At 40.4% G+C, this 22,062-nt stretch overlaps 1 protein-coding gene across 11 annotated transcripts in view; it reads right to left on the bottom strand.

Annotated features, from left to right (window-relative positions):
* Positions 1-22,062, bottom strand: part of LOC147171258 (uncharacterized) — a 64,448-nt gene that overhangs the window by 12,799 nt on the left and 29,587 nt on the right. For 6 of the 11 annotated variants that reach the window (XR_015095628.1, XM_086081275.1, XM_086081276.1 and 3 more), the window contains exons 35-63: positions 20,976-21,194; positions 20,634-20,807; positions 19,581-19,712; positions 18,812-19,027; positions 16,912-17,090; positions 15,178-15,280; positions 14,939-15,097; positions 14,676-14,838; positions 14,302-14,405; positions 14,043-14,222; positions 13,755-13,976; positions 13,467-13,646; positions 13,210-13,401; positions 12,736-12,885; positions 11,970-12,073; positions 11,263-11,465; positions 8,553-8,788; positions 8,342-8,488; positions 8,040-8,204; positions 7,774-7,925; positions 6,504-6,672; positions 6,291-6,399; positions 4,453-4,589; positions 3,848-3,973; positions 3,222-3,401; positions 2,461-2,685; positions 1,407-1,533; positions 1,030-1,229; positions 603-815 (exon numbers count right to left, since the gene is read on the bottom strand). Coding sequence is in view for 10 of the 11 variants with exons in the window: in XM_086081275.1 (XP_085937401.1) it covers positions 603-815; positions 1,030-1,229; positions 1,407-1,533; positions 2,461-2,685; positions 3,222-3,401; positions 3,848-3,973; positions 4,453-4,589; positions 6,291-6,399; positions 6,504-6,672; positions 7,774-7,925; positions 8,040-8,204; positions 8,342-8,488; positions 8,553-8,788; positions 11,263-11,465; positions 11,970-12,073; positions 12,736-12,885; positions 13,210-13,401; positions 13,467-13,646; positions 13,755-13,976; positions 14,043-14,222; positions 14,302-14,405; positions 14,676-14,838; positions 14,939-15,097; positions 15,178-15,280; positions 16,912-17,090; positions 18,812-19,027; positions 19,581-19,712; positions 20,634-20,807; positions 20,976-21,194 (4,866 nt within the window). In the remaining variant the exon portion in view is untranslated. The remainder of the gene's footprint in view (positions 1-602; positions 816-1,029; positions 1,230-1,406; positions 1,534-2,460; positions 2,686-3,221; positions 3,402-3,847; positions 3,974-4,452; positions 4,590-6,290; positions 6,400-6,503; positions 6,673-7,773; positions 7,926-8,039; positions 8,205-8,341; positions 8,489-8,552; positions 8,789-11,262; positions 11,466-11,969; positions 12,074-12,735; positions 12,886-13,209; positions 13,402-13,466; positions 13,647-13,754; positions 13,977-14,042; positions 14,223-14,301; positions 14,406-14,675; positions 14,839-14,938; positions 15,098-15,177; positions 15,281-16,911; positions 17,091-18,811; positions 19,028-19,580; positions 19,713-20,633; positions 20,808-20,975; positions 21,195-22,062) is intronic. The other 5 variants (XM_086081284.1, XM_086081279.1, XM_086081277.1 and 2 more) reach the window with 4 other exon arrangements.

Here is a 22,062-nt window from a genome sequence, read left to right as displayed (position 1 = left end):
TAGAGCGCTACTGCCACCTATTGGAGTGGATGTGCAATTACACTTTATTCTAGTATGGCAACAAACAAAACAAAACATGGCATTACTCTGTCCCCCTATTTGAGAAACTGCTTTATTGGAAAAGGCCATATATGAAACCTTGGGGGGTGGGGGGGGGGGATCTCCCTCACTTTATTATAAGCAAGTAGAACCCCTTGATTTTTCACAGTCAATTAAAAAGTAATAATAAGGACACTGATGAAAAAGTTTGACCTAACACATTTATCCATCCCTCAAACCATGATGTGTCTGTTATTTGGCTAAAGAAAGTAGTCCATCTTAAATCGAGCAGTTTGTGGAAGGCACTGACAAAGCAATGTCCTTAAAAGCATGGTCGACTGAATTCAAACACTTCAAGAATGAACTAGAATGGATATTGCCAAATGGGCCCTCTCTGAAGTGACAAATTGTTACGGACAGCTGCAAAAGAGCGCCAATTCTGTACTTGTAAAGTGTCCCCATTATCTTCTCCATTTAGTGTATCTCGCAAACATGATATTTTTTGCAGCATTTTACGAGTTTACCGCAATATGGAATATAGTTATGGATGATTCAAAAATAACCTGGTGGCGAAGTGGAGGAGCTGCCACAAGGGAAGCAAGCCCTCTGGGCATGAAGGTGGTTGAAGGTGTCAGCCGGACATGGGTGACAATCTGTGAGTGTCTGAGCCTTGGTCAAGTTGCCAAATGCACCAGGGAGGCAAGGTGTCGGCCGAGTGGATCCAGATGGACATACATAGCCCTGAGGGCAAGAGTTGCTCTTGTAGTCGTCTGTGCCTATATGTCATGAAAACAATTGACAACTTTATGATGGGAACAGGAAGTGCAATATGGACAAGCACATTACACCCTTATTTTTCAAGAAGGAAAAATATAGCAAACTGTCCAACCCTGCCTCTTATCTAAAGAGGATGGCTTGACACCACTCACCCCACCCCTATATACTAACACCAGTGACATTGACTATGTCCTTTTATTTGGATGTGCACACCTGGTGGGCAAAAGTATCCTGGAGGGCATGACAGGCATTTGAAGACAGTTGATAGGTAGGGTCGATAGGTGCCACCCTCGCATACACTGCAGCAGCACTTTTTGGATCCTCTAAGCCCGCTGGTGTTGACAGGCTTTGAGCCTCCATCGCAAGACTTCATTGAAGAGCTGTTGGCTGGGCAGTAGAAGGGAAATGGACAGCTGTGGAGGGCGGGCAACAAGGTTATTTGCAAAACGTTTTTTTTTTTTTACCTATCCACTGCAAAGTCAGTTCAACTCTAGTAAGCCCCTCTTTATCTGAATCACCTTTAAAAAAAAACATGCTTCCTTTGCCAAGAAAAAGGATGTATTTGGGTATTGAAAGGTTAGCGCACTCACAGTTGATCAGGGAGATTGTAGGACCGTGACCCTGCTGTACAAACGTAACCTGCTGGACAGATTTGAGGCTCAGCAGTCTGCGGTCCACAGTATGAGCCAGATCTGCACAACTTCTCTGTGGCTGAGCCTGAAGAGTGAGCAAAAACTATTTACTGAAGAACATCATTTTCAAAATAAAGATATAGATGGAACCATAATAGACAAGTAGTCGATCCATGTGCTTCATAGTTCTGAGTTTGAATCTCGGAAACTTGCTCCTATGGTAATTGGAACCTTTTTTCCATAGGTTTTCACACAGTCTATCAGTGTATTCCCATAGGTGGCAGGCGCTGCTAAGTCCCAGAGATTCAAAAGCGCACTACGTCTTAGACCGCTATATAATATGTTAATATGTTTTTCTAAAGATGAAATGTTGGCACAGAGCAGCTTTGAAGCACGGCACCCCGGCAAAGTCGAATCAAACCCCTCTGCCTTGATGCCAGCTCCAAAGTCGGGATCTGCGCAGGGGGACACATATAGCCGATACGGTCGTTCAAGTCAAGTCTAGCCAACTTTATTTACTTAGCTCTTAATCAGAAGAGTCTCAAAGGGCTTCACAAGCCGACAGTTGACAAATATTAGAGACATTCCCTGATCTAAAGGAAAAACTGAAATTCCCTACATTGGTGGAGAGAGAGCGAGAGAGAGAGAGTGCGAGAGAGCGAGAGAGAGAGAGATTCCAATCACACTACAGACCGACTCCAAGTGATGTTATGCCGTATTGTCAATATTATATACTGTACGTCCACCCCGGTTATTTTCTCATCCGCATGGTGAGTGCCAATGCAAATGTTTGACAATTTCAATATCTCACCAAACAGCCACAGTAATCACAGCCTGTCACGCCAATGATATTGCATTTCCAGGCATACGGCTAAATCGCAACATTTCACATTTTACCTTGTCATCAAGGTAATCTCACCCCACAACTGCATTTTCAAATTGTAGAAATCCTAATTTTGTAGTTACACTGTGCAGTAGATGACAATATTATGGAAGGTGTGGCCAAACCTACCCTTGGGGCATTCATAAGAGTCCCTGCATGGGATCCCCTCCACATTGGGCTTCCCCGTAGCCTGAGGGTCTGGGCAATAGGTCCCCCCAGCACAAGGCTCACATTGACTGGGTTCAGCAGCACCAGGAAGAATCCTCTTTGTGCCTGCTGGGCAGAAGATGGGCGCTCCAGACCCACTGCACCAGAATCCAGGTGGGCAAGGGGAGTTGGAATAATCTACAAGCCCTGAGAGAAAGTTATAAATGACATGATCTTATGAATTTACCGTATCCCTTTTATCCGAGAAACAGGAGCTATCAAAAAACACGGCGTGTTCTCTATCAGTCAAGCATTTCTAAACGTAATGAATCAGATATGGTATCAATATGGTTTATTTTTTTCTGTTACAAATCCAACACTCACTCATCAGTGTCACCTCAGGTGACATGGCTTTTAAATTCAGTTCCTTCATTCATCAACTCCTCCATTCTTATCTCCGCCACAGGCTCAGGCGGGAGTATAATAGTGTGCATACAAACTGAAATTAATATAACCCGGAAAGGCAGTTTGCTTTGAATTGTGTTTGAGCAATGTCGGGCAAAAGAGAGGCACATTGTGGCGTAGCTCCATGCAATATTTTACACCTCATTATAAGATATTGCACAACGTATCTACTTTGCATTTGCCGTTTTAATTAACATTATGAATAAGGCCACCGCCACTTTAATTAACATTTCAAGGAGTAGAGTAGTGCTTATTGTCTGGGATGCTTTGTGCGGCACCTGTGCTGTTGCAGTGGTAACCGGGAGGGCAGGGAAGGCAGTCGCCCTTACTCCCTGCTCCGGGAGAGGCTCGATAAGTGTACACAGGACAAGGATTGGGCCCGCTCCATCCATTACTGTCACCTCCTGGCAAACCGTTACAATAATGACCAGCGGGGCACGGGCGAGGATTTGGCTCTCCTGTAAGCAAGCACAAGGCTGTAATTTTAGGAAAGAAGGGGTGTAAATGGTTTTCGATGGATGGATTAATGATAGATGGAGACTATTTCATTGCACATTTGTTACATTCCTTGCACCCGGGTTGAAGAATTGATTTCATTACGTCATTGATCACTTGCAAGCGCTGCCTTGAAGAGCCAAGGCTTGGTCATAATTCCCAAAGAGTGCTCTGTTGGCTTTCAGTTATTTTTTGCCATTATTTTCAGCCGCATATCCTGCTCCAGACTGACTCTAATTAACAGCATGGCACGACAAGCAAAAGGCTATATCGGTTTCCAGGCAAAGGGATTAAAAAGTTTTAATGGCGGAAGTTTATTGAACAACTACATGCATTCCCTTTCATTTCATTATTAGCAATTTAAAGCACATACTGTACATATTTTGTGGTTGATAATGAGCATAAATACCAGTTTGGCACCAGTGTCGAGGCGGGCATGTTAAACAGTCCTGTGCGCTGGCACCGCCTGAGTAACTTCTGATGGTGTTTTCAGGACACACCACAGCCTTTCCGGTGCCCTCAGGACAGTAAAATCCTAAAAAAAAAAAGTATACATTTATTTAGAACTTACTCTTAATAGAGAATATTAGTACTGTTGAAACCATGTCCCAAATAAAATGTCACTTCTACGACCTAAAAATAAATTGATGCGAGGTAAGTCGCATTTGCACCAGATCACAACTGATTCCAAGTACCTTCTGGCAATATTTATTTTTATTACTATTTTATTGCAGAGTAATGTGAAATGTATTGACAAAAAAGGGCGCAAAATTTTAGCATCAAATCCTGAGTAACAGCCAAATTTCAGAATGTCATTTAAGTAGTCGTCAGTGCACCCTCCAGTGGACAAAATTAGCAACAGCAGTTCATTTTATTGAAATACGACAGTTTTGATTCCTTCCTCACGGGCCAGATTAGACGGGATGGTTCTGATCCACGGGCTGTATGTTTGTGTCAAGTATACATATTTCAAAGCCAAAGCCTTATTCTTTATTTTATGAATTGAAGTTGTACCTGGTGGACATGGCCCAGCACACTGCACGCCCCACTGACACTGGGTCAGGTCAGGTAATAACCCCTGAGGGGTGAAATCTGCACTCCCAGAAACACAAAGATACCCTGCAGCACACACGCCTTGTATCCTACCAGCTCTGTTGGAAGGAAGAACATGCAGAAATACAAACGGTATATCAAGAGTCACCAACATGGTGCCCAGGGACCACATGGGCAGCCTGCGAGCCTGTCTTAAAAATAGCTCACCAGTGATGAGACATCACAATTTATTAGAAATTGTATTATTGTAAATGTACACACTTATAGAAATTTATAAAAACATAGTGTTGCATATTGATACTTATCTCTTTCCTACCTTAAATCATTGTTGATAAATGTGATAAACATATATTAACATGATTCGTGTCTGTTATTCAAATAGATGGATATAGTTAATTATGAAAAATAACATCATTAAAGGTAATTTTAATTATTTATTTTTAGGAGTGAGCAACAAACTGATAACCTTTCACAATAATCAGCACTCATGAAGCTCCCAGATTCAAAAAGGTTGGTGAACTCAACTTGATAAAGATCAATTATTTGGGAACAATAATGAATCAGGGGTTGTACTAATAAGTCCCTTAGGTCAATTTTAATAGCAATTCCTTATCTTACCAAAGCATTATAGATAAATGGATGATGGCAACTTTGTGCAAAAAGTTTGGTAAAAGTCATTTTCTGTTCCAGCAAGAAAACTAATTCCATACATTTACGCTTGGATGAGATCCCAATAATCTTCTCCACAGACTTGTGATTCCCAGCTTTAGAGTGAGCCAGGACCCATATTTTACATTATAATTACTAAAAAAGCAGGGACGGGCAAGTACCGATACTAGTTATTGGTATCGGGCCGATACCCAGCCTCTTTTCAAGGTATCGTTACTCGGTCGATACCAGTATCAGCTGCTGTTGTGGTCGTGTTTCGATGAGAAACTAGAAATTAGCCAACAGAAGAATAGAAAATTGCCATTAATTTCATGCAATTTTAAGGAAAAAGCTATTTGGGGATATACAAGTATTTCTTTAAAATTATCTGTCATTGTTTTTTTTTTTTTATGTATAAAAGTACTAGAAGTACTGGTACTTGGTATCGGTGATTAGAGAGAGTTGAGTACTCGTACTGATATCGGTCTAAAAAAAAGTGGTATAGTGGTATAATGATGATCTCATTTCCATTGTATTCAAATGTACATGATCTAAATTGAAATCGAATAAAGACACAGAGATCTTCAACATCTATGAGCCTTTTTTTTTCATAGATTTTTTAATGGCAGTCATCCTTGAAAAGTTAATAATGTTAATTAAAATGATAACTTCTTGACCAATTAAAATGGATAATTTGAGCCCTCAACACACTCTAAAAGTACCATGGCACAGTGGTTGCTGCACGGAATAGACTACATGGGCAGGAAAATTATCAACGAACACATGTATCATTCCAACAACGTGATTTATTAATTTTTTATTCTCACCATTTCCATCTCCCGTGCTCAACTTATTACAGGTGTGCATACTAATATGGCGTTAAATTGGCTATGGGGGGAGGCAGTATGCCCACATTGTGCTGGCAGTGAGTGTAAGCAAAGCAGAAACACGATTATTTCCCTCTGAGCAGGTATGTCCTTGCATGCGTACTAACAGTGCATCTGCGCTCATATCTTGCCAACGAGCACGGGCCACCTGACAGGAGGTCGTATCATGTGAGTGTGACAGGTGCACGCACACACAGCTGACTGCCTGGGCGTGCAAAATGCTGTCATGCATGAGCTGTACTAGCATTTATTTTAGTTATTTACCTGCAAAACCTCCCTGGGGGACAAGGTAAACACTCTTGGGCCTCTTGCAGTCCTCCCTTGTTTGGATCACTGTATGACCCATTAGGGCATGATTGAGGCACCATGGTACCTGAAAAGAAATGAGTCATTAAGAATAATAACGTGGTAATTAGCATCTTCACTCAAAATTAGGTTCTGCCTTTTTGCACATTCACAACAGGGCTTTTAATTCACCTGCTGGGCAGAATGAATGTGGTGGGCAGATTTGAGGCTCTCCTACAATGGCCTCCTCACAAAAGAAGCCAGGTCGACAGGGGATGCAGTTGTCTGAGCCTGGATTTGGTTGGTACTCTCCTCTGGGACATGGCAGGGCTTGGCCAGAGCCTTGTGGGCAGAAGTGTCCCTTGGGGAAAACCATACATGGCATTCAAAACAGGGCGTAAATAGTGTGAATAAACAAAATTGCACGTTTGACAGAAATAGCTTATTCAGATGATTAACTGATGCGGTTTCAGAGCCAAGATGACTATGGAATACAAAGCATATGCTTCCCTATCATGAGCCGTACACCTGGATAGTTTTAAGGCTGGCCACAACAACCTTATTTATATATATATATATATATATATATATATATATATATATATATATATATATATATATATTTATTTATTAGGGGTGGGAATTGCCTCGATTCGTATCCCGGTCACTATTCGATATAATTAATCCTGATACGAATCTATAAATTGGTTATTGCGATTTTTTAAACTCAAATTTAGAAAATACTAATCAGTAAACTTGTACTTTGTATGAAAATGTGTTTATTCATCTTAAAATTCAGGTTGCAGTCTGTTTCATGTTTGAACAGCACTGAAATAAAATATTAAGGCTTAATGTTCCATTAATTTAAACATTCTTCCATGCTTAATGTGTAAACCCTAACCCTAAGTAAGACGTTTTGTTGAATATTCCCATAAAAAATTGATGTTTAAAAACCGATTCGGCCGCATATTGAATCGATTAGAGAATTGCGTGCTGTAATATCGCGATATATTGCCAAATCGATTTTTTCTAACACCCTTAATATATATATATATATAAAAATGTATTTATTTATTTTTACCAAAAATGCATCGACACGGCAAACAATTATAGAGGCTATGCTGGCTTTCTATAGTCAAACTATGGAAAGATGAATATGCATTACATTTATTAATGTAAATGTTTTGGTCTAATAGGTTAGGTTTACACTAAAATAAAGGCAAATAAACAATGAATTAATATGACAGTTTATTTATCTGCTTAACTTAGGGTTGTTAAAACTTCCAACAGGCACAGATTTGACACTCAATAAGAAAATGTTGATGTAAATTGAAACTATATATGTTTGGTGTGCCATGGGATTTTTCTAATTTGAAATGAAATAAAATGAAACACTGTACTATTACAAAACAACAATTAAGGGTAGACAGTAGAAAGTGCCATGAATTGACTATTGCCATACCTTGGGGCAAGGGAAGGCATACGGAGTGGTTGAAGAGAAGTCAAAAGGGCAGTAGAACCCGGCTGCACAGGGCCCACTTGGGCTGCCCTGACCCTCGGCGGAGCAGTAGTGACCTGCAGGACAAGTAAAGCAACTCTCCAGTGACACACCACCTATGGGAGAACAATAAAAGTGGAAAAATTACTCCAATGCAATCAAAACGGTCAATTTATTTTACATCAATATACTGGTTAGGCTATAAAGACAAACTGAAAGTTCCTGATTACCAGTCGTGTTGCGGATGCTGCCAAGAGGGCAAGGAATTGGAATTAGGCACCCTGCCGGGCAGTAGTGACCTGCAGGGCACGGCCCATTCTTTGGAAAGTTATCAGAGTTTTGAGGAGTTGGTCCCGTGGCTCCACTTTGGCAGAAATAGCCTCGCAAACAAGAACCTTGACACAGTCCAAAAGGCATGATATAAACCACCCTATCCATCCAATTACATCTGCCATTTCTTTTATAGACTGTGTGAATAGTACAAATATAGGATGTGTTTTTTGCTAATACGGGCCAGGGCTAATTTAAGCACCTTGTGGTGATGAAGCTCCATATGCGCTGCAGTACAATCCAGGAGGACAGGTTGTGCAGAAAGAGTGGGAGTGTGCACCTGTCTGATTGTTGAAAGTCCCAAAAGGGCAAGGTTGAGGCAGGGCTGTTCCAACAGGACAATAGTGACCTACAGAATTGATATGGAGTTGATTTACCTGCCAAGAGACAATATTTAATGATCTGACTCATACTTGACTCCTGCTCACCGAGTGGGCAGATGGCAGGCTTCAAGGTGACTGGGGAGGAACACATCATCCCTCTGGGGCATACAACGCACTCGGCGGCTCCGGAAGATGCGCTGTAAGTGCCGGGCTCACATGGCAGCGCTCTGGCTGAGCCAACAGGACAGCCGTGGCCAGCAGGGCAACGGTAGCCATGGGAACCGTCAGACGGGGCGGGACTAGGACTGCCGCCAAGGCAAACATACCTGCTTGCAGAAGCAGAGACGACATAGGTCACGTTTTGAAACACAATGGTAGCTCAAACACAATTATACAAGTTATTTTTACCAACTCTGGGACTTCTAAGTTTACATGTCACTCCATCCCACAGTTGTTCTAAACAGTTGATTTGGTCTAGATCAATGGCCACGAGTCAAAACGGGCGGATTGATATAACAGCTGCGCATGTGACATGGGGAATTGGGAGACTGCCTTGCACCACTGATCTTGCGTCCATGTGTGGTCTTGGCTAGAAAGTAACTTGCTCTATGAAAGTGAAACAATAAAACAATATTCATTTGTTTCATTTTTTGGTGTCAATGACTTGACGCTATTAGGCTAGTTAGCATGTTGTGCTAATTACACGGTTAACAAAATTGTTTGCTCTTTTGTGTTGTTGCCGCAGATAACTGCTTAATGTAAACAAATTATGATTTGCTATCACAAATTACTGTTCAAACTAATATATGACACTTGTAGAACGGTTGTATAAAATCAATCAATATGATTGAATCACAGCCATTACATTAGGGTGACTATGGAGTTAACTCTAAAGGTGACCGCATTTTCCTTTCCAGAAAGGAGGACATTCGGCCCGGCCTCGGGATACTTAAATGATACTCAAAGTTTACTCAAATAAGCCATACATTATAATATATTTAACGTATGCCTCCTCTGTCTGGGTAGAAAATAAAACTAAAAACATAACTCTCTTTTGAAGTCTTGACAATGAGTGAATAATGACATCATGTTGTAAGCCCAACCTTTTTTGCTCCCGTCATTGCCGTTTTTTGTTTTTGTTTTTGTTTTTAATGGGATGAATGGGGAACAAACCCACGCCTTCCGGTTTGACAGCACAGAGCTTTACCAGTGAGCCATAGTTATGGGTCACCAACACAGCTCAGGACCTTATTTGAACGCTCAGGAAGTGAGGTACGTAATGCTAACCTACCTTTTTCTTTAAAAAATTTTTTTTTACATATATATACAGTAGATATATACTTTTTTAATATACAGTATAACAATAATATCACGCAGACACAAATCTCACCTTTCTTTTTTCCCTACACTCCTTGCGTTTGCCGCACTATGAAAACCAGACTTTTTCATGAATTTATAAAACCCACAGATTCCCGGACAAGATGTAGAAAAGTTGACATATACGGGCAAAAGAGGACATTTGGTCACACTGAATTACAAGATCACTCCCGCTAATATGATCTGTGACTAGTGCTTTTTGACAAGCGAATGCACTGACTGGCAATTTAGCTTTTTCTAATCGCCCATCCAAGAAGCCTACCACCACATTCTGCCTACTGTTTTTATCCTTCTAATCAGGTATAGGGGCACTTTTTCTCCTGGCCGATATGACAAAGGCCCAGTTTGAAATCCACAGGTTTTTAGTGAAAGGCACTCAGTGACCTCTACATTGGAGAGACCGAGCGCAAGGCACAGCATCGGAGGTTAACTTCATCAATTTCAGAGCCAACAACTCATTTGCGTCTTAAAAAGAAGCCACATTCACTTTGCATTACATTTCAATGCACAAGTTCTGGACAGAAAAGACCCTTGGTTTAAGAGAGGTGTGAAGGAAGCCATATATCAAACTAGAAAGGCTTCTTTAATCAGATACGGTTGAGTTACACCCTCACTATCGTCAGTTTACAACAACATCCTGACATCTCCCCCAAAGACCGTCTCACTCCATAGGTAAATTAGCCCCAAACAACCCATTTCACCACCAGGCAACAACAACAAGCCCCATGTGACCACCCCCAGGGGACACACCCACCACTGATATAAATGGGGGAACTAAACAGCCGTTTTGAAAAATGGTCATACATCTTCAAAACCAGGAAGAGTGCCTTGAGTCAACGTTTGTGGTTTACTTTGATTGTGGACGAACGAGAATCTACACAGACACATACATATTTCATAATATGGCCATTCGGTTCCGCAACAAATTTGTTACAATCCTGTACAGACGTCAGACCATCAATTTATGGTATCTTAGCTTTTGGTTTGGATTGTGTTTTCTTCATGGCATACACTTGAATACTCATCATGGAACATACAATATTTGTTTTTGCTATGAATGACACTCTTTCAATTTTGTCGCAGGTCTTTGTTCTACTGAGTGCCTTTCCAGAGTGGTGCAGATATTTGCTTTGGTTATCTTATTTGTTTGTAATCATACTTTCATGTAACTATAAGTAGGCTTAGTCACATTTGCTTACGTTAGAGGGCCAACACTTTGCATGAATTTGCACATTTGACAGAAAATAATTTGCAATCTTCAAGAGAATAGAAAGTAGACAAACAACTGCCTACTCTTTTGACAGAGGTGAAAAAAACATTCTAAAAAATCTCTCTAAATTATATATTAAGGCCAAACAATGTGTCAAAATTCATTTGCCAGTGACAAAGTGAGCAGAAAACAGAACATTTAAGAGATGTTTACCCGGGATGACATGGGAGAGCGTCGGAGAGCTGTGTACTTGCAGGCCTATCACAAAACCGTCCAGGGGGGCAAGGGGGACAGTCCTCAACCCCCTTTAGACCTCGGGAGATGGATAGAGAGCCTGCAGGGCACGGAATTGGATTTTTCGTTCCAACGGGGCAATAGTAGCCAGAAGGACAAAGATGGCTTCTGGTAGAATTACTCTGAGAAGAGCAAAAGCAATTTAGAATGTATTGATGTATTGTAGCACACAGAATGGCTGTACTTATTCAGAATAATATCCACTGCCAGCATCACTTCCTGAAAATGCCTGATGATGGATGTATTATAAAGGTAATGTAGTGAAATATGACATTTTTTGTGAGACTAAATTCATAATTAGATTTGAATACAAGGTTGTGCAAATGGAAAAAAAAAACAATCCAGTTTTCCCAAAATACTGCCATTTGTACATGTGCTGTAAACAAATCTGACATTTAATTTGCTATTGTGAATGGAGAAAAGTAATGATATGAAAAGGGAAGGGGTCATCCCAGGGGAAAGTGAAAATAATATCTGGAGATTGAATGTGTTTTTTTTCCTGACAACACAGATTTTCATGTCAAAGGAAATTGAACGCAAATATCAAGAATTATTTTGGAAGTAGGGACAGGACATATAATTTATTAGATCACTATGTTACATTTTATGGAGAAGAAAAACACCACCTGATATTCGGAAGAGTTTTTGCTGGTGGATCCAGTGGGACAATAATATCCAGCTTCACATGATCCTGTGGGATGCGAAAGACCTGGCTGAGAGCAAAACATTCCTAAGAAAAAGAACAGCAAAATGTTATTAGGGAACATTGATATTATATACCAATCGTCCCCAAAAGTAGACCAGCAAAATCTAATGAGACCAAAATAAACTGAATCTTGAAATAAGGTAAGCAATATACTGTACAGTCGTGCCTTGAATTGACGTTAACACAACTAAACTAGCAGCCCATTAGCACCAGGTGACATCTGGTGAACCTTACTATCAGATACTGTAATGTAATGACTGAGTTGCGTGTGTTTTATTGTTGTGTGTTGCTTTTGAGGGATTTTGACTAACAAGTCATGTTCTGTTAATGTCAACAAAATCATTTCATCATTGTCATCATTGATGAAAACAACACTTATTTAAAACATCCACATAGCTTTGTTTTAGTTATAGTAACCACAAAAATATATAGATATTTGAACACAAACGATGGTGCAATTAATGGCATTTTTATTCATTTCAATGTGGAAAGATGGTTTGAGATATAGCTGTGCTGAAAAAAAATAAAATGACACAAACTCCAACTCCAACAATAAACTTATTGTAATATTAATGTTTCTTTGATAGTCAATCAAAATAGATCAGATTTTTTTTGAATGCAGCTTTTATATGAAATGTCACTAGATTGCTCAGATGCTGTAAATGTATTATTAACTAAACAATTACCAGCAGGGCAGGGAAGGCAAGCGTCAAGGCTTGAGGCACCGAGCTGGTTCTGAACGGTCCCAGTTGGACAGGGAAAGCCCATTCCTTGTGCCATTCCTGGCGGACAGTAATAGCCAGCGCGACACAGTGTGGGCTGCACAGTACCTTCAGCTGAAGTCACACAAAGCACAGCAAATCACATCTAAAACAAAATGAGACGTGATGACACTCGATCAGCTCACATTTCTGGATTTGAATAGATAAGGCTCTTTACACTGTGTCACAGTCAAATGTGGTGTCAGATAAGGCTAATCCATAAGAGGAAGAGAGGTTTCATTTAATTATTTACTGTATTTTAATGTACTATATTACTGCTTGACTTTGGATGTCCTGTTGATGTCACAGGTGTGTCCCATGACTTCTATCCACAAAGCGCGCATTTGCATATCTTAACAAAGGAAAATAAAAATTTGCACATTGCACCATGTTTCCTACCTTGACAGTAGTATCCAGCAGTACACTCAGTACAGTTGCTCAGGTGTGAGTTGCCTGTAATGGAGCTAAATGTTCCAGGAGGACATGGAATGGGGGCTGATGTTCCACGAGGACAGAAGAAACCAGCCGGACACGGAGTCTGATCTGCCTTGCTCGAGCCCCAGTTACAATAAAACCCAGACCAACAGTCACCTACAGCACAATGTGAGGCATTATAAGAAGTAATGCATTATAAGATTCTTTCCAGTGAACTTTACCTGCTTTAAGCCCCTGTTGGCAAAACCCGCCAGGAGGACAGAGAGACCCAGTAGTGTTGTCAGTGGGGTTTGGAAGTGAGGCTCCCATTAGGCAAAGAAACCCATTGAGGCACCATCCAGAGGGTTCCAATAAACCTTCAGACCCACAGAACAGACCTGTAGGACAGGCTAAGCACTGACCTGTAAACACAAGCAACCGACAGCTTTAGCTAGCATTCTAAAGCTAATCATCAACTTAGAGACGTGTCCCAATTATTTTCCTCATCTCACGTTCAAAATTAGGTTTACCTTCAGAGGTGAGACTCTGACTGGGCCCATATGTGCCTTTGGGGCAGGGAACAGGCCGGCCATCTGGACTCTCCCTGGGACAGAAGAAACCAGCAGGACAGGGCAAAGGACTGGATAGGCCAGAAGAACTCCCCCTGGTTGAGCTTAGCCTGAGGGTCTCACAGTGGAAGCCGGAAGGACAGCGCCTACACTCAGTCTGACCTGAGAAATCCTGGTAGAAGCCTGGCAAGAGGCGGTTGAAAATTAATAGGAGAGGAAAGTGACACTACAAGAATGTTATGTGATTACCAGGAAGGCAAGGCTTGCAGTCGTCTTTGCCTTTTCCTCCAGTCTCATTTCGGAACGAGCCAGTCGGGCAGGGTGAGGGGACATTGCTGCCTTCCGCACAGTAGTGGCCTGCTGGACAAACACCTCCAGATAAACTTGATATTGGCGCAGCGGTCTGTGAGCCCTCGAGACAGTAGAACCCTGGAGCAAAAAGTGTTTATCAAATACTTTCTTAAGCATTGCCTTCAATGACCTAATTAGGGAATTTCAATGTTGATACCAGCTAAGCAGGGTCCAGAAACTGCTGACAAGCCTGTCTCTGAGCAGTAGAAGCCTGGGCTGCAACTACGACACTGAGATTCATCCATCAGCCCACTCTGTTCACTGTTACGTTAAATGACAGATTATTTTTAATAGACAAGTATGGTAGGAATTGACCGTCTGAAAATATGTTGCTGCATTTTTATTGACTTGTATAATACAGTATATGGGTTTCACTTTTTGAATCGAATTACTGAAATAAATGAACTCTCCCATGGTGGTCTAATTTCTTGAGATGTACCTATGGTTCATTAAAATTAGGCAGACATTATTCATGAGCCTGAAAGCCTTGCAAATATTGAATGTTAATACAGTACACTGCAAATTATTAACCTGAATGTTCCTTTGGGGCATGGCTGTGGCACCAAAGTCCCAGCAGAGCAGAAGAAGCCAAGAGGGCACAGGAAGCCAGTCACGTTGTCCACTGGGGACGGTTCAGAGGCTCCCCCAGCACAAACAAACCCCGCAGCGCACGAGCCACTGGGAAAAGTCCTCCCTGAAGAAAAAAAATGCACATGTATTATTGATACATTGCTTTTATGACTCATCTACCAAGAAAGTTCCAGCACAAATGTCAGTTTGTGGACGCATTGCACCTGATCCTCGGCAGTACATTCCAGGGTCACACAAGGAGCACTGCCAAGCTTCAATTAAGCCTGTCAGATTTCCATAGGAGCCCCCTGGGCAGGGGCGTGGAGTTGCTGATTCACTCGGACAGTAATAGCCTCTCTCGCAGAGAAGTGCATAGGAAGTTCCTGATTTACACGTAAATGAAACATAACACCCTTTTTGCATTTAGATGACCAACTTCCTGCTAAGTTGCCTTTGAACTAACCTTGACCTTGGCAGTAGAAACCAGGAGGGCAAGTCTCACAATTGCCCTGGCCCCGTCTGAACTGGTAGCTGCCTGGTTGGCAAGGTGTTGGTTCCACACTGCCCTGAAATGACCAATTTATATCTCTGAAATCTTTTTTTTTTTTTTTACGTGAGCGATTACATTTCATGAAAGTTTTTGTTAAAGTCACATGAGCCACAAGTTCCATTTCCTAAAAGAAAGGGTCAAAAGGGTTCTAAATGATTGCAGATTTGGAATCATTGTTGATTTCCCTTTTTCACCAATACCTATTTTGTGAAAATTGACCCAGTAGTTCCTGAGATGCAAGGGTTCAAAGGAAGGCGGCCACATCCCTTAATACCAATGGAACGATACGGATAATGTCATCAACCACACACAATGATGATGATCATTACTTATTTTATATTATTATATTATATTTCATTTATTTACATATTTAATTATATTAAAATCACACAGACAGTTGTAGCTAGCAAGCCAGCACAGCAACATAGACTCAATTTGTGTAGCCACTTGTTGCTAGGCAGAATTATAATGTAGAAAAGCATCATTTTCATTTAAGCCCTGAAGAGTGACACGGCAGGGGCACAGTCAGGCAGAAAAAAAACCCCAGCACTCACCAGTTCACTTATTTCGACAAATGAATCACTACTCTGTATTAAATATAAAGTCCATGTTGGAACAAGAAAGGATCAAGCATGCCAAAGCAGTCTACACCAAAATTTTTAAACCACGCACGCAAACCTTTCAACACTCACTCAAAATTGCAGAAACTACTCCTCTGCACACTTTTTCTTTTTTTTGGGGGGGGGATGGATAGATGGGGAGTCACACTGGGGAAATTTTTTTGTGTGTAATTTTTTTGTGTGTAATTATTATAGCAGACTGCAATTAGTTTTTCACCTCAGTTTGAGAATCATTTTTCTTTCCCTAACTTAACACAGCTAAACAGCTGTTAAATGACAGAAAATTACATTACAATTAAATGCATCGTTATGTCATTATGTATCAATGTTTATAATATTATGCATCCAACTTTGCACTCCTTGTAAAAATATAAATATGGAGCACAATTAGATTTAATAAAATGTATTTTTATCCTCCTCAGTGTTGTTCTTTGTTGGTACCATAGTACATACATCTACTGTGTATCTATCTATCTTAGTGTTTACCAACCTTGCCATGCTACCATTTTGCATTAGAAAAATCAAACTGCACACACCCGAACAAAATTGTCACCAGAAATATGAATACTAAAATGAGGATAATTATGTCAAAATTCACACACAAATTGACCCGCTCTGAAATCTGGGCCTGTTTAGTTAAACACAAAGTTGACATACTCGCAGGAAGCCATGACTTATTCTACAGTATCAATGGCATGACAGCTAGCATAGATAAAGAAACAGACATACATTTGCAATTAATAAGTCATGATTTTGGGAAAAAGTACACAAAATGTGATCATTTCCAGAGCTGATGATCTCTCACGACACCCTGGTTGGCAATCACTGATCTATCCATCAATACTGTGCAATTACCCTTTAAATTCTCATTATAACACACCACATGAGAACAGCCTCCAGCGAGTCAATGGTCATGTGGTATGCAGCGATGTACTAACTTGACATGACAGAACCCATGATTCCTCACACACTATTTAACAGTGATGAGTGACAATAGCTGCAGGACTCTGGACACTGCTTGTCTGACCTTCTCACAGTAGTGTCCCACTGGGCAGACATGCTGTTGTGGCCTCTCCGAGCTCTGTCCCAGAGGACAGTAGTAGCCGTCTGCACACTGGCCACTTGGCTCGCTCGAGCCTCTCTGATGACAGTAATGACCCGCGGGACACGGCCGACACGACTCCACCGAGAACCCGCCACCGGAGTCTGGAAGGAATGTTATTACACAGAAAAGAATTGTACACGTTTAAACAAGTGTAATTGTCGAGTAGAACATATTTTTGGATTATTAAACAATGTTATTGAATTATCATATATAGTAGCGATCCTTTCAGCTGAATTCAAGTTTCTAATACATAACCATATGAAGGCAAAATGGAATACATTTCCAGCAATTTGCCGCAAGACAAGATTACAATTACTGTACATGATTAAACCACTTTGTGACTGAAATGATTCATAAGTGCCCGCAGGAGAGAAAGTTTTCATTTTCTTCTGTATTACTGAGCTGTAAAAGGCACACAGAAGTTCCCATAAGGACATTGCAGTGCAGCAAAGAGGATTAGGTGTTGCATTTCATCTTAGCATTGTGTCTTGTTGCTCATTCATCAATAATTAACGAATAAGTGGTGCATTATGGGATCACTTTCTTTGAAAGGAAGCAGAATGAGATTTTAGTCTACAATCATACATGCACAATGAGCAAAGGCATTTTCCAAGTACAAAGAAGAACACTATCGTTTCTGTGATGGTTCTTCACACATTCACTGCCATTGACGGCCACAGACGTTAAAAATTCATTTGAACTATTTCTATTAATTTTACACCTTTTCCACTTTTGTTAATAAGAGTATGAAAACTTAAAAATAAATGTTTTTTATTGTACATTTAGAACAGATAGAAAATTTGTGATTAATCGTGAGTTAATTATTGAAGTCATGTGATTAATTACAATTGAAATTGTTTTATCGCCTGACGCGATTTAAATAAAGAAAAGAAAAGATTATTAAAAATTAGGGGCGTCAGGTGATTAATTTTTTAAATTGTAATTAATCGCATTACTTCACTAGTTAACTCACGATTAATCACAAATTGTATATCTTTTCTAAATGTACAATAAAAAAAATTCTAGGTTTTCACACTCTTGTTAACAAAGTAGAAAAAAATGTTAAACTAATAGAAATAGTTCAAATGAATGTTTGACGTCTATAGCCGTCAATGGCAGTGAATGAGTTAACTTAAATTGTTAGATGTCGGAACAACAACAATTTTGCCACAACAGCGGAATTTTTTACTTATTTCATAATTCATTTACCCTGGGCTAAAGGTTTGCCAGTATGAAATCTTTATTAACTGTATAAGTAACATTTTAAGTAACTTTTTAACATTACTAAACACGCTCGAAAAGCATAGATGAAGCCGCCAACCCGCAGTACCTCAACCCTTGTTGACAAATTTTGCCCATGAAGGTTATGAACAGAATCCGTGACAAAAGGCAGTCTTGGCAGAGTCCAATGGAACATCGCTCTCTCAGCCTAAATGCCCCCACCTCCCCAAGGTCTTGGTTGAACTACTGTTGGAGGTGGGAGTTCAAACTCCTTTTGACAGGGAACTCTGCCAGACATCCCTAGCAGACCATCACAATACATTTGGGTCTGTCTGGTCAGATTGGTGGTGTCCAAAAATCCAAAAAGGTTTCAGGAACAAACAATAGTCAGGTTTCGTACTACCCCACACTATTGAAAAAAAACTAACTCATCTGCGAATGACTAAGTCCATCTGTCAATTTCTATGTCGTAATAAGTTCCAGTACTGGTTCCGTGTAGTTACCATTGCACCTTCTAGTGTAAATTTCAATTTTTTTTGCCTGACATTTTTGTTATCTCTCAAATGTAGCACTTTTGGAGGGTCCACTGTTCACATCTTACTCTGTATTGTTCCAAGAGGGCAGGGCAGAGGAAGAGGTGTTCCGGATGGGCAGTAGTGACCTGCAGGGCAAAGGGAGGCATTGGAGTCTTCAGAACCTTTCGGGCAGTAGTATCCTGCAGCACAGGGTCCATTTGGGGCTTCGAGACCAATTTGGTTACAGTAAAAGCCCGTCTCACAAGGTTGGGGGTAGGCAGAACCCACAGGACAATAAAAACCTGAAAAGCAGTAGAAAATTATCACTGAACTTTATCAAGAAGACTATATAGGTCATGTGAGGCACATCTATGTCTGTACTTTTACTAGATTCCTACGCAGTCCTAGCAGAATAATGAATTTGCTCCAAGACTTTTAAATTGCTCCTCATTTCAGTCAAATTTACAAGCACTTCACCCCATCAACTCAATTCCTGAGTGGAAAATCAAGGCTTCCTACAAATATTTTATTTTCTCCAAGTCTGTTGATAATCTATCATGTTCTAAACATTGTTCACGGTTTATTTTTGAAACAAATAAAAACATGATGAAGTGACTAGACACTCCAGGGGAAATCAGGCATATGTCATAGCAATTACAGTTTGTGGGACTACTGTCCTTGCACAGGGAATGAAACATTTGTGTGTGTGTGTGTGTGTGTGTGTGTGTGTGTGTGTGTGTGTGTGTGTGTGTGTGTGTGTGTGTGTGTGTGTGTGTGTGTGTGTGTGTGTGTGTGTGTGTGTGTGTGTGTGTGTGTGTGGTAAAGCCATGCAGTCCAAGGTTGAGATTTACCCACCCTTGGGGCACACATCTCCTCTAAAAGTGGCACATTTCCCATAATGTGGACTCTTGAGGTGTAGCGGTGAGTGAGTAACAATATGGTGGGAATCTGACTGCGTATCCAGTTTGACCCACTTGGAGTCTCCCTCTGTAATAGAACATGTCAACATGAAAAATGTTTGAGGTAATGTGTTGTCTCGTCGGCAATAAAGCAAAGAGGAACCGTTCTTCTTTATATGGTGAGTTGAACTCTTTTTTTTGGTGATAATTTTACAATAAAGTGCAGAGAGACAAGAGGGTAACAATGGAATTATTTGATAATGTCATACCGAAATACCATTTCTTTGTGGCCCAATTGTCTATATGTAAAAGAAGCAATTGCAGTGGAATTCCTGAAAAACAAATTGCCCGAAGACTGTAAAATTCACCTTCACAAAATTGTTTTAATTTTTTGTTTAAACCACTAACATGTCCACAAGATGCCAGCTTACCTTCTGATGACTAAGTTTTTCTGTGTTGCTGTTTTTTATTTGTTTTTATTGCTTATTCCAAACTAATTGGTATGATCAGATTGAATTCAAAACGTAAGACTCTGGCATCACCAAATGCATCAGAACTTTTCTTTAGCATTTTTACTATATGAACTTGCTATGCGAAGAGCAGTTGTTTGCACTTACATTTACAAATGATTTAAAGAGGGATGTCAACCCAAAACTTTTCTTTCCAATAATATCTTATATGTGCCCCCACTAGTCTAAGGGATATGAGTATAGCAAAATCCATATGTCTCAGAGGGTGGCCATTTTGCCACTTGGTGTTGATTGAAAATAACATCACAGTTCAAGGCTTAGGCAACGACCAATCACGACTCAACTTCAGAAGATGGGTAAGCCATGAATGGCATATTACGTATTATTGTAAATAATTTTTGGGGGTTGACTTCCCTGCCTACATTTTTCCTAAAGCCGACAGTTTGAATCTTGAAAAAATGATTTCTATTTTTATGAGTAAAATTTGAGGTTGAACGGTGACCCCAACTCTCATCATAGTACTGATTGACATATTTTACCAGGATTGCAGGAGTTGTGGAAGCATGACATGTTGTACATCCAGGACACATTGTCCATCTTCATGAGGTACATTTCCTGAAGTATTGCATGAAGACAGCTGAATTGAAAGGAGTTGGCTCGTGTTGTTGGACTTTCTGAACCTAGGGTACAAAAGAACCCCGCAGAACACAAACCTGTGACAAGAAGAGGTTTTCTTAATAACAATAATTTCGTTAACACTAAGAAAACCAAAGCAATTTTTAAGATTGTAACGTGGCTAGTGTGATGCATTGCGACAAGAACTGGTTACAAACAGATGAAATAGTGAATGACTGTTGCGGCGGAATGTGTAATCCCCTCACCTGTAGGCTGTGAGGCTCCGGGGCCGAGGCAGTATTTCCCAGGTGGGCAAGGTCGGCATTGAGACAATGAGGAAGCGCCTGGCTCAGGAAGGAAGCTGCCACCAAGACAGGGTTTGGGTGATTTACTACCCCAAGGGCAGAAGTGTCCAGGGGGACAAATATCTCCATGAGACTGGGAGACAGGGGACGACTCCGTGGACCCAAGTAAACAAAAATACCCTGTGGTAGAAAGAGAAAATGTAGTTAGACTTAGGCATCAGTGATGTAGTACCATAATGCTTGAAAAACTATGACCAACCAAATGACAGTTGTTCAAATCCGATATCTCTTCTAATGATAATTTTTAAACTGTGCAGATTAAGGAATTATATTATATTATTATATATATATATTATAAATTGTATCTAACAGATGGTGTAAAGTTATTCAACCAAAGTACTTGGCCACTTGCTGTTATGCAGAGTATCGGGTGCAGATCTGCTCTGTGCCCCCAGTCAGAACACGGTGAATCAACATTCAGTACCTATGCTCCGTATATCTGAAACAGACTACCAGATATCATCAAGTCTGATGGGAGTCTGAGTCACCTGTTTACTTCTCCCCGTAACAAAAACACTACCACTTTTTAAATGTATTATTTTCTTTTCAACTGTGAACAATAAGTTTAGGGTTAGAGTCCCGTAAAGTGAATTTGAGATCAGACAATTGGAGGCATGAAGTGGTTACTTTACTTGGGTAAAAAGAAATTGGGTTACTTTCTATAAAATAACCCAGAAAGTTGGGTCAAATTGACCCATAAAGTGGATCGGTCCATTTTTGATCCATATTTGGGTTACTTTTGACCTATAGTGTATTTGTTTGTTAAATCTGTCAGGCCCTGAGTTGTGGAACTGGAGGGACATGATTTGTGTGCACCTGCAGACAAAAAATAATTACAACTAGGTGGTGTCAATATGCTAGTCTGCATTTGACCAACCCTCCAACCCACTACAGAAGTGCAGCATTTCCCTCTGACATATCTCCTTTCCTGCGTGTAAAAGTGTCCAACACAAAATATATACATCAGAGTGTGACTGATTTTTTCTTC

This window comes from Leptonotus elevatus, chromosome 7, assembly GCF_054856555.1.
Source record: "Leptonotus elevatus isolate MCC_2025b chromosome 7, RoL_Lele_1.0, whole genome shotgun sequence".
Lineage (NCBI taxonomy): Eukaryota > Metazoa > Chordata > Actinopteri > Syngnathiformes > Syngnathidae > Leptonotus > Leptonotus elevatus.
This window is presented reverse-complemented; position numbering and strand designations above follow the sequence as displayed.